The 13,450-nt window shown below is 40.6% G+C and overlaps 1 protein-coding gene across 2 annotated transcripts in view; it reads right to left on the bottom strand.

Annotated features, from left to right (window-relative positions):
• The window catches only part of LOC115164896 (retinoic acid receptor RXR-alpha-B), a 35,583-nt gene that overhangs the window by 10,260 nt on the left and 11,873 nt on the right, over positions 1 to 13,450 (bottom strand). For both annotated transcript variants that reach the window (XM_029717799.1, XM_029717800.1), the window contains exon 3: positions 9,276 to 9,514. In XM_029717799.1, coding sequence (XP_029573659.1) covers positions 9,276 to 9,514 — 239 coding nt within the window. The remainder of the gene's footprint in view (positions 1 to 9,275; positions 9,515 to 13,450) is intronic.

Below are 13,450 nucleotides of genomic sequence, written 5' to 3'. Positions count from 1 at the left end.
AAAAGCAGTGGTTCGCGCTTTCAGTTTTGCACGAATGCTGCCATCAATCCACGGTTTCTGGAGGGGGAATGTTTTAATAGACGCTGTGGGTACAACTTCACCGATGCACTTGCTAATAAACTTGCTCACCGAATCAGCGTATTCATCAATGTTGTTGTCCGCCGCTATGCGGAACATATCCCAGTCCACGTGATCGAAGCAATCTTGAAGCGTGGAATCCGATTGGTCGGACCAGCGTTGAACAGACCTGAGTGCGGGTGCTTCCTGTTTTAGTTTCTGTCTATAGGCTGGGAGCAACAAAATGGAGTCGTGGTCAGCTTTTCCGAAAGGAGGGCAGGGGAGGGCCTTATATGCGTCGCGGAAGTTTGAATAACATTGATCTAGGGTTTTGCCAGCCCGGGTTGCGCAATTGATGTGCTGATAGAATTTAGGAAGCCTTGTTTTCAGATTGGGCTTGTTAAAATCCCCAGCTACAATAATAATGAAGTTCTTTCAGGGCCGTCGATGTGTCTGCTTGGGGGGGAATATACATGACTGTGATTATGATCAAAGAGAATTCTCTTGGTAGATAATGCGGTCGGCATTTGATTGTGAGGAATTCTAAGTCAGGTGAACAAAAGGACTTGAGTTCCTGTATGTTGTTATGATCACACCATGTCTCGTTAATCATAAGGCATACACCCCCGCCCTTCTTCTTACCAGAGAGATGCTTGTTTCTGTCGGCGCGATGCGTGAAGAAACCAGGTGGCTGTGCCGACTCCGATAGCGTGTCTCGATTGAGCCATGTTTCTGTGAAACAAAGAACGTTACAGTCTCTGATGTCTCTCTGGAAGGCAACTCTTGCTCGGATTTCGTTTACCTTGTTGTCAAGAGACTGGACATTGGCGAGTACTATGCTCGGGAGCGGTGCGCGATGTGCCCGTCTACGGAGCCTGACCAGAAGACCGCTCCGTCTGCCCCTTCTACGGCGCCGTTGTTTTGGGTCTCCGGCTGGGATCTGATCCATTGTCCTGGGTGGTGGGCCAAACAGAGGATCCGCTTCGGGAAAGTCGTATTCCTGGTCGTAATGTTGGTGAGTTGACGTTGCTCTTATATCCAATAGTTCCTCCCGACTGTATGTAATAAAACCTAAGATTTCCTGGGGTAACAATGTAAGAAATAACACATAAAAAACAAAATACTGCATAGTTTCCTAGGAAACTAGGAACGCAAAGCAAGGCGGCCATCTCTGTCGGCGCCGGAAGTTGGACATATTGAAATGCTTTGTTTGTGCGTGTATACACTGGAAATCTAATGAAAACTTAGATAGAAGGTCATCAGCAGAGGCTCAGTGTTAGAAACTGAAAGCGTGTCTGTTGATTATTTCATATGGACCACATGGACGAGGTTGTCTTCTGAGACTGCCTCTGAAATGGCACTCTATTCCCTATTCAGTGCACTCACTACCTTTGACCAAGGTCCATAATGCAGTATATTTCAGACGCACCCAAAGGCTGAGACTGGGACCGCAGGGTCTTTCTAAATTCACTGTCCTGTATAAAATAGACTGTATTCCTCATCACAAGACAGATCAACAGCCCTGCTCGTGGTTTATATTACACAACTACTCATCCTTCCTCTGAAAGTTTCTAACTTCACCTTCACACATTGGGAGAGGAGGGATCACCATGGGCCACTATAGTGTTCTAATATAGATCTGGACATACACCACGTGGTCAAGCTGCTGCTGCTTTCAACTGTCGCTAGTTTCCTCTCTGACAGGCGTCTGCTAAGCCCATTTAGGTGGCTAATAAAGAGCATTCAACCCATGTGGCAGACTCAAATCATAGGTGATACCATGGGGTCAGGGGTCAAAGCCTCTGATGGGGATAATGAGTCTGTATGAGATACAGACCAGACGTCCCACAGAGCTCGCTTTACTAGCTGACAAGGAAGCCAAAAAGGTCAAATCTGCAGGTTTAATATACACACCCTCTCAATTTAGCCAAATTGGACACACTGTAAATATGTCCCAAAGAAAACAAGTCCATTGTTTCCATGCATACCAGCTCCAATTTGAATTAACCACAGGGTTTGTTATATTAGTGGCAGTGAGTAGACAATACTGTTGGAAAGCCCCATGGTTGAGGATCTAAATGAGTCCTTTAGATGTCACATAAATGTATACAATTAGGCCTATATGATATTATATGATGATAACCGTAAATATAACAGTAAATAAAACACTCAGAGGAGACCGGGGTTGGTTGTCACACGTTTTACTCTTGTATGTACTTCTCAGCACCATTATATCTTACAAGACTATTTTCAATATTAGGAGAAAGAGCAATGTTTTGGTTTGAAACAGGGACCCTTTTTTATCTTCATATCGTATTCCGACATGGAGTTATAAGCCATCAACACACTCTGTCCTCCAGCCCCATCGCAGGGTTGGTTGTCACACAGCATGGGATTGGTTGTCACAATTTTTGCTAGTAGCTTCCTTTTATAACAGGAAATGAAACAATAAAGAACATAGTCTTAGAAATTGCCTTTCTTTGATTGTGTAACCTTTATTTAACTAGGTAAGTCAGTTAAGAACAAATACTTATTTACAATGACAGCCTACAGTGTGTTAACTGAAAAAAATATATATATATATGAAATGTGTTCACTACTGTAAGTCGCTCTGGATAAGAGCGTCTGCTAAATGACTAAAATGTAAATGTAAATGCCTTGTTCAGGTGCAGAACAAGAGATTTTTTTATCTTGTCAGCTCAGGGATTTGACCCAGCTACCTTTGAGTTACTGGCCCAACACTCTAACCACTAAGATACCATATTCCTAGAAAAATGCAACATTTAATGCCGTGACAATAACAAATGACATTTTGAGTATATTGGTGTGTGTATTCGTGTGTTTGCACATGCATGTCTGCGTGTGTGGGTGTGACAGAAAAAATATGTGTGAGGGGGAGGCAACAATGGGAGCTCTTTATAGCACAAAGCACAAAAGAGCTGGGGATTTATTGTACAGTGGCAGTGGCAATGTCCCCAAACAATATGGTTACAATGGGTTGGAGTGTGACAAGGGCGTTTTCATGTAAAAGACTCCATGAGCACTAATATATGGACACATACAAATTGGTGTTAAATGGAAGCTAAGAGGCTATATACAGCTGAAGTTGGAACTTTACATACACTTAGGTTGGAGTCATTAAAACTCATTGTAGAACCACTAGAGTTAACAAACTATAGTTTTGGCAAGTTGGTTAGGACATCTACTTTGCGCATGAAACAAATATTTCCAACAATTGCTTACAGACAGATTATTTCACGTATAATTCACTGTATCACAATTCCAGTGGGTCAGAAGTTTACATACACTAAGTTGACTGTGCCTTTAAACAGCTTGGAAAATTCCAGAAAATGATGTCATGGCTTTAGAAGCTTCTGACATAATTTGAGTCAATTGGAGGTGTACCTGTGGATGTATTTCAAGGCCTACCTTCAAACTCAGTGCCTCTTTGCTTGACATCATGGGGAAATCAAAAGAAATCAGCCAAGACCTCAGAAAAAAAATTGTAGACCTCCACATGTCTGGTTCATCCTTGGGAGCAATTTCCAAACATCTGAAGGTACCACGTTCATCTGTACAAACAATAGTACACAACTATAAACACCATGGGACCACGCAGCCGTCATACCGCTTAAGAAGGAGAGGCGTTCTGTCTCCTAGAGATGAACGTACTTTGGTGCGAAAAAAGTGCAAATCAATCCCAGAACAACAGCAAAAGACCATGTGAAGATACTGGAGGATACAGGTACAAAAGTTTCTATATCCACAGTAAAACGAGTCCTATATCGACATAACCTTAAAGGCCGCTCAGCAAGGAAGAAGCCACTGCTCCAAAACCGCCATAAAAAAAGCCAGACTACGGTTTGCAACTGCACATGGGGACAAAGATCGTACGTTTTGGAGAAATGTCCTCTGGTCTGATGAAACAAAAATAGAACTATTTGGCAATAATGACCATTGTTATGTTTGGAGGAAAAAGGCGGAGGCTTGCAAGCAGAAGAACAACATCCCAACCGTGAAGCACAGGGGTGGCAGCATCATGTTGTGGGGGGGCTTTGCTGCAGGAGGGACTGGTGCACTTCACAAAATAGATGGCATCATGAGGATGGAAAATTATGTGGATATATTGTAGCAACATCTCAAGACATCCCTCAGAAAGTTAAAGCTTGGTCGCAAATGGGTCTTCCAAATGAACAATGACCCCAAGCATACTTCCAAAGTTATGGCAAAATGGTTCAAGGATAACAAAGTCAAGGTATTGGAGTGGCCATCACAAAGCCCTGACCTCAAACCTATAGAAAATGTGTGGGCAGAACTGAAAAAGCATGTGCGAGCAAGGAGGCCCACAAACCTGATTAAGTTACACCAGCTCTGTCAGGAGGAATGGGCCAAATTTCACCCAACTTATTGTTGGAAGCTTGTGGAAGGCTACCCGAAACATTTGACCCAAGTTAAACAATTTAAAGGCAATGCTACCAAATACTAATTGAGTGTATGTCAACTTCAGACCCACTGGGAATGTGATGAAAGAAATAAAAGCTGAAATAAATCATTCTCTCTACTATTATTCTGACATTTCACATTATTAAAATAAAGTGGTGATCCTAACTTATCTAAGACAGGGAATGTTTACCAGGATTACATCTCAGGAATTGTGAAAAACTGAGTTTAAATGTATTTGACTAAGGTGTATGTAAACTTCCAGCTTAAACTGTATTTCTTTTTTAAATTATTAAAGCAATATATAAATGATTCAACCATTTTCCATCCTGCAAATTAGAAATAAGCAAAGGCTTTGATTTCTGGTCAAACAGATGGAAAAGGGGTCTTAGAAAAGTAGAGTATGGTTTAGTTCAGTACAGTAGAGTAGACTCGAGTAGAGTAGACTCGAGTAGAGTACAGTTCAGTAGAGTACAGTGGAGTAGGGTAGAGTAGAGTACAGTTCAGTGGAGTAGAGATGAGTCGAGTACAGTAGAGTAGAGTTTCGTACAGTACGAGTAGACTAGAGTAGAGTACAGTACAGTAGAGTAGATTATAGCATAGTTCAGTAATGTAGAGTAGAGTTCAGTACAGTACAGTAGACTAGAATAGAGTAAAGCACTGTACAGTAGAGTACAGTACAGTAGAGTAGAGTACAGTAGACTGGAGTTCAGTACAGTAGAGTAGAGTTCAGTAACGTACAGTAGAGAAGACTAGAGTATTTTATTTTGTATTTAACCTTTTATTTACAGTACATTACAGTACAGTAAAGAAGACTAGAGTAAAGTACAGTAGAGTACAGTACTGTAGAGTAGAGTAGACTAGACTAAAGTACAGTACTGTAGAGTACAGTAGATTGCAGTTGCAGAGTACAGTAGCGTAGAGTAGAGTTGAGTAAAGTACAGTACAGTAGATTAGAGTACAGTACAGTAGAGTACAGTAGAGTAAAGTAAAGTAGAGTACAGTAGAGTAGACTAGAGTAAAGTACAGTACTGTAGAGTACAGTAGAGTGGAGTAGAGTTGAGTAAAGTACAGTACAGTAGAGTACAGTAGAGTAAAGTACAGTACCGTAGAGTACAGTAGAGTAGAGTTGAGTACAGTACAGTACAGTACAGTAGATTAGAGAACAGTTCAGTACAGTACAGTAGAGTACAGAACTGTAGAGTAGAGTACAGTACAGTAGAGCAGAGTACAGTAGAGTAGAGTTCAATACAGTAAAGTTTAGTTCAGTAGAGTAGAGTAAAGTACAGTACTGTAGAGTACAGTAGAGTAGACTAGAGTTCAATAAAAAACATTAAAATGTAAAAAATGTAACCTTTTTTTTAACTAGGCAAGTCAGATTAAGAACAAATTCTTATTTACAATGACGGCCTACCGGGGAACAGTGGGTTAAATGCCTTGTTCAGCAGCAGAACGACACATTTTTACCTTGTCAGTTCAGGGATTCAATCCAGCAACCTTTCGGTTAATGGCCCAACGCTCTAACCACTAGGCTACCTGCCGCCCCCAAGATTAGAGTAGACTAGAGTTCAATACAGTAAAGAACAGTACTGTACCTTAGAGTAGAGTTCAGTACAGTACAGTACAGTAGACTAGAGTTCAGTACTGTACAGTACAGTAGAGTAGACTAGCGTTATGTACAGTACAGTACTGTACAGCAGAGTTCAGTTAAATACAGTAGAGTAGAGTTCAGTACTGTACAGTAGAGTAGAGTTCAATACAGTAAAGAACAGTACTGTACTTTAAAGTAGAGTTCAGTACAGTACAGTACAGTACAGTAGACTATAGCTAAGTGCAGTACTGTACAGTACAGTAGAGTGTAGCTCAGTAGAGTACAGTAGAGTTCAGTTAAATACAGTACAGTAGAGCAGAGTTCTGTAGAGTTCAGTACAGTAGAGTAGTTCAATACAGTAAAGAACAGTACTGTACCTTAGAGTAGAGTTCAGTACAGTAGACTAGAGTTCAGTACTGTACAGTACAGTAGAGTAGACTAGCGTTATGTACAGTACAGTACTGTACAGCAGAGTTCAGTTAAATACAGTAGAGTAGAGTTCAGTACTGTACAGTAGAGTAGAGTTCAATACAGTAAAGAACAGTACTGTACTTTAAAGTAGAGTTCAGTACAGTACAGTACAGTACAGTACAGTACAGTACAGTACAGTACAGTAGACTATAGCTAAGTGCAGTACTGTACAGTACAGTAGAGTGTAGCTCAGTAGAGTACAGTAGAGTTCAGTTAAATACAGTACAGTAGAGCAGAGTTCTGTAGAGTTCAGTACAGTAGAGTAGTTCAATACAGTAAAGAACAGTACTGTACCTTAGAGTACAGTACAGTACAGTAGACTAGAGTTACGTACAGTACAGTACAGTAGACTAGAGTTCAGTACTGTACAGTAGAGTAGACTAGCGTTAAGTACAGTACAGTACAGTACTGTACTGTACAGTACAGTACAGTAGAGTAGAGTAGAGTTCATAATGGAGTTGATTGTACAGTACAGTAGAGTAGAGTAGAGTTCAGTACTGTACAGTAGAGTAGAATTCAATACAGTAAAGAACAGTACTGTACTTTAAAGTAGAGTTCAGTTCAGTACAGTACAGTAGAGTAGACTAGAGTTAAGTACAGTACTGCACAGTACAGTAGAGTGTAGCTCAGTAGAGTACAGTAGAGTTAAGTTAAATAGAGTACAGTAGAGCAGAGTTCTGTAGAGTACAGTACAGTAGAGTATAGTACAGTAGAGTAGAGTAGAGTAGAGTAGAGTAGAGTAGAGTAGAGTTCGGTACAGTACAGTAGAGTTCAATATAGTAAACAACAGTACTGTACCTTAGAGTGCAGTACAGTACAGTACTGTAGAGTACAGTTCAGTCAACTAGAGTTCAGTAAAGTACAGTACAGTAGAATAGAGTTCAGTACAGTAGAGTAGACTAGAGTAGAGTTCAGTACAGTACAGTGCAGTAGAGCAGACTAGACTAGAGATCAGTAAAGTACAGTACAGTAGACTAGAGTTCAGTACAGTACAGTACAGTACAGTTCAGTACATTATAGTAGAGTAATGTAGATTAGAGTTCAGTACAGTACAGTAGAGTAGAGTACAATATAATTGACTGTATTGTACTTTACTATACTGTACTGAATTCTACTGTGCTGTACTGTGCTCTATGATGCTTTACTGTGATGTCCAAACCTGTGAAACATAGACATCTATGATTGGTACAGATTTGGTCCAGTCCATACCAACCAAATTTGGTCTTGTTTGGGGGCAGAGCTCATTAGAATAGTAGCCAGTGTGAGAATAATACCCAAACATGAAAAGGAGGATTCAACGTTTTTCTACCTTGTGTACCTATACAGGATACATCACCATGAAGAGAATGACATCAATAACTATGCATTTCTGTTTAGCAGAGATCATGGACCCATGATGTAATTCTGTTACCTCAAAATTACCCACAACCAACCACACATTTTCTTTATAATGGAGTTGATTGTGACAACCAACTCCACATTCCAACCCTGGTCTCCCCTACTGTACATACAGTACATTACATATATTGTTCCCCACTCTGGCATGGTCAGAGTGATGTCATCCAACTTTGACCTTAGAAGTTTTTTTTAACAGTGACTGAGTTAGACCATGGTAACATAACCCATATACAGCCTGCAAAACATAACCCATATACAGCCTGCAAAACATAACCCATATACAGCCTGCAAAACATAACCCATATACAGCCTGCAAAACATAACCCATATACAGCCTGCAAAACATAACCCATATACAGCCTGCAAAACATAACCCATATACAGCCTGCAAAACAAAACCCATATACAGCCTGCAAAACATAACCCATATACAGCCTGCAAAACATAACCCATATACAGCCTGCAAAACATAACCCATATACAGCCTGCAAAACATAACCCATATACAGCCTGCAAAACATAACCCATATACAGTCTGCAAAACATAACCCATATACAGCCTGCAAAACATAACCCATATACAGCCTGCAAAACATAACCCATATACAGCCTGCAAAACATAACCCATATACAGCCTGCAAAACATAACCCATATACAGTCTGCAAAACATAACCCAGGTCCTGGAGACCAAAATTACAATAATAACACAAGTAGACTATACAATTTGAGTATTAAAACATGACTTGCATCAGATTTAAGACTTAATTCATAATTAAAGTTAAATGACAAATATTGGCATTTTCCATAACAGCTGCAAGAAGAAGAGTCCTCTGTTTAAATGAGTATCATTAGAAATGTTTTACTATTGGAAAGCTTCCAGGCCTTTAATAAGTAACAGTGAAGTACAAGCTGATGATAAACTTCCTATTTGCACAGGCAGAGAAGACCATCAGAACAGTGTATTGTGCTAACAACCTAATGCTACTGTATGCATTAGCACAGTATAGTGTTATGCGACAGTACAGTACATCAGCTTAAGTGGAAAAAGATATCTAAACGTAGCTCTCCGTTCTGTTCAACTATTCTTCAAAAGGAATAACTCAGGGTTTAGTTGATTACACAGATGAAAAATAGGAAATAACCGTCTAGTTTGTCAAGACCATTACTATATCATATGAATTTATAATGGAAACCTAGCAGGCCAGCCATACACCAAGTCAGCTCTTCTCAAGACCCCAACTAAGGAAGGAAAAGCAAGTCCAAGGAGCAGGTGATTGAGTGTGGTGTCGGGGTGGTAGGTTGCGTTGGAGGCCTTACCTGCGGGCAGAAGCCCATGCTGAAGGAGGTAGAGTGGTGTCCCGCTGGACGGCTATTGACAGAAAAGGGCAAAGCCAGGCTGGTGATGGGCGAGCTCAGGGTGCAGATGGGTGAGTGTGGAGGGCCTGAGGAGCTCACAGAGGACGGGATGAGCAAAGATGGGTGCAAGGGGTGAGCACCCATTCCCCTATGGGCGTGGTGTGAGCTGAGCGATGGTGAGGACAGCTGACCGGAGGGGGCTGTGAGAGAGAGGGAGGACAGGAACAAGGTTGATGTACACCTGATACACACATCTCCAACATATTTTCATCAGTGTCGCTAAATTCAAAGCAGCCCTCTTCGGGTGGACATGCTGGTGAACCAACATTTAATGAATCATTATATTGTATAACAGACATGAACCCACTCATATTATTTGATCCCATAAAAACACAGGGCTCCAATGGCTTCTGTATTTGAAATCTGGTCTGAAATGTATATTCAAAACCTTACATTGCTGATACGCAAGGGGGGAAATTAGCGTAAAGTGTGTCCTGTGCTGGTTGTGTTAAATCATTCTAAACCCTTCTATAGGATTTCCCTCCATATATCCAACAACAGAATAGGAGACTGCCCACTTCAACTAGCCTCCTGTACAGGATAGTATTACCTGCCACAGAAAGACTGAACTATGTGGAACGAGACACCTTCTGAGAAAAGTGGACAAGAGAACAGGTATGGACAGGGCTACACTTTCAACATTATATTATCTGTGTGGTGTAAAATGTTTGCACTTTTTTAAATGATATCTAAGCGAGATTGACTAACAAAAATAATTTCCCCCCCAAAAATGTTTTAATAATAATATTAATTGGTTTATTTTATTGTATTTATCCGAGAGCCTTCAAAAGGATATCTGAGTGAGACTGACAAACAAAATCAATGGGGTGCCCCCTGCCGGTAAATCGACCATGATAACAAGGAAGATAGATACTGTAACTGGCTCTAAACAAATTTAGCAATCTAAAAAATGGGCTAATTGACCTACTATCAGTGACTGACATACCAAGAGGAAAAACTGCTGATGCACAACCAAGATTCGAAATTGCACCTTGTGGATTCTATTATTCGAACTCGGAACAGCAAGTTGAGACCACGACTGAGAACCCCCACTCAATTTTTAAAAAATGATTTTTTTATTTTATTTATCCTAGGGCCTTCAAGAGGGTCGTGGGCTGCCAGTTGCCCATCCCTGAGTTTAAACATTCTTAAGCAGGATTTACTGAAAGGCAAATCTATATGTGTGTGTAATCTTAAAACAATAAATTGACACATTTATTAAACATACTCACACTACGAGGGAATATCAATTTAGCCTGTAGTTAATAAAACCACCATTTGTACTGCAAAAACCAACCAGTCCAAACCTATTGAAATTCCAATCCATCAAATAGAAATGTCAACACCTCAATTCAAAGTTAATTTAATAGGCTCTGTTACATTTGTTATATTCATGGCACAAATGCTATACACACCAACATAAAAAAAACACATGAGCTTTACAAAAACAATAAAACATGGGTAGACAAACAGCATAAATGTAATTTGTGTCAACATGAACTTTGGTCACATAAATCACTGTGTTAAGAGAGTTTACAAGCTAGAGTGTCCCTGGTCCTTTTTAGTAAGCCTGAGTGTTATGTAACTGGGAGTGTCCTTCTGTGAGAATTCTGTGGTTGGTTTGAGTTGTCCAGCTTGGCATGGTGCCCATGTGTGACAGACAGGTTTGGGCTGGGTTTCCCACCCTCACTACATTCCCCAGTTATTCAGTGTGGGATATGTGGGAGCTGGAATTGTGAGACCCTGTGAATGCCTGGCAGTGCAGCAAATGGATCCTATTCTCCATCTCTGTGTTCATTCCCCTATGGCACTGCCCTGGCTCTCTGCCAGCATCACAGCTGGCTTCAAATAGCATTGGTGTCCTTCTCAAATACTTCAACTGCGCTCAATTGCACTTGCGTGAATAAATGAAACCAATGGGAATGTCCCAGAAGTGCAAAGACTGCACATCTGGCACTTACAGGTAGGCTCAATCAAACGCTCAACCAATTTGAAAAATAATAATACTATTTAAACTCAGGTCTGTCCAGCATAGGCCTGCAATCAGCACTACTCTATGTAGGCACAGGTAAAGAAAAATAAGGCATTACATACACCGGATAGGTGCAGTGAAATGTGTTGTTTTACAGGGTCAGCCATAGTAGTATGATAGGTGCAGTGAAATGTGTTGTTTTACAGGGTCAGCCATAGTAGTATGATAGGTGCAGTAAAATGTGTTGTTTTACAGGGTCAGCCATAGTAGTACAGCACCCCTGGAGCAAATTATGGTTAATTGCCTTGCTCAAGGGCACATCAAAAGATTTTTTACATTGGTTGGCTTGGATATTCGAAACAAACACCTTTTGGTTACTGGCCCAACGCTCTAACCGCTAGGCTGCCAGGACATGCACACACACGTAAACCTGGGTAGGCAAACAGAGAGTCAGGGTGGGAAGGCAATGGTGGGACCAACAGCAAGTGAAACCAAAACCTTCATAGAATTGCAACAACTGCAACATATCTAATGATACATATTTGAGAGAAATTGCACTACAATACAGATTCAATGCTGTGACCGTCTAATACTACGTTCCTCTAACATTGATGTCATTAGAGATTCAGTATGATGTGGGCAGATGGATCCCATGGCAACTATGCATTCTGGATCACCAGTAAATATGATGTAGTCACTGAGTCCACAGATCTGATTTATTTAGTTATTTATGCCAAGTCTTGTTATTTTAATGTTAACACTGTGTTGAGGAATGTATGACTTCATTTCAATGTGCATCCAGGACTTGGGGCTATGGGCTATTCTAGGAGGGATGATGGGATGGAGGGAAGGAGGGAAGGAAGGAAAGTGCTGTCTTCTTTGTGTTGTATAGTCTAGGCTGGGATTCAAACAAAACGTAATACGCCGACATCCCACTGGACTTGACTTTTAAAGTAGTGATGAGGGGAAAATCGATACGGTTACATGTTATTTTTGACGATATATCGTATCGTGTTGTTTTGACAATATCGCAATATTATTTGTGCGCTAGTTTGCTGTACCTGCACCAAAACTTTATAGCTTGTTCTCCATCTTCTTTTTAAATAGGGAGACAATTTCTTTTCAGCACTTTTATTTCCATTATGTTTTTTGATTGGCTCTCTCTACTTCCCTCTGCAGCAGACATACGGTGAGAAACATGTTTGGAACATCTAAACGCAATACATATAGAATTGTGAGAATCGCAATAGATATCGTATCAGTACCTAAGTACCGTGATAATATCGCATTGTGAGGTCCCTAGCAATTCCCATCCCTATTTTAAAGGTGATTTCCCTGATGTGTGTGTTCAATAAGAAAATCCCTACAGAAAGGATTCCATCCTCTCTCTCTCAGTGTAAAGCTCAGTACAGTATCTGAACATCTAGCTCATGCGATGTCAAGAACATTTTAGTATTTTATTAGGATCCCCAGTAGCTGTTGCTGAAGCAGCACCTACTCTTCCTGGGTTCCACAACATAAGCCTGTGGCAACCACCAAACAACACTTGAAGGGAGTTGTGAAGGAAATGTACTAAATGTCCGCATTACTGTCATCGTTACTAACCTCCGCTCAGTCCAAATGTATTTTCACTAGGCCACTGTGGGTGTGATGTGGGAGGGTGTCTTGTCACCTGCCTCCATTATATGGACATGGAGTCACATGCTGTATTTACACCCATACTATCACACCTACACCTAGCAGAAGAAATAACCTACTTTCAAAACCATCAGCAACCATCACCTCTTCAACTCCCTTAGTCTCTATACTGTAGTCTAAACTATCCGTTTTTAAGCAGTTATTCTGACTGAGTCGTGGGAACCGGGAGGACAAGGTTTTGAAATAATATTTTCCATACAACATAATACCTCAAATTATGAAAGCAGGTAATTAAAGAGGCAGTGCAGTTAAAAATCATGATTTGTCCCAAAAATATTAAAATCCACACTATGAGGTCGAATGAACATTCTGAAATGGTGAAAATGATCATAATGCTCTTTTTGTGTAAGAGCTGTTGGTAAAAAAAAATGCCTGGAATTTCAGCCTGTTTAGGTGGGATGGACAT

This window comes from Salmo trutta, chromosome 27 (assembly GCF_901001165.1).
Source record: "Salmo trutta chromosome 27, fSalTru1.1, whole genome shotgun sequence".
NCBI classification, from domain to species: Eukaryota; Metazoa; Chordata; class Actinopteri; order Salmoniformes; family Salmonidae; genus Salmo; species Salmo trutta.
The sequence above is the reverse complement of the archived record's forward strand: the minus strand, read 5'-3'. Positions and strand labels throughout refer to the sequence as shown.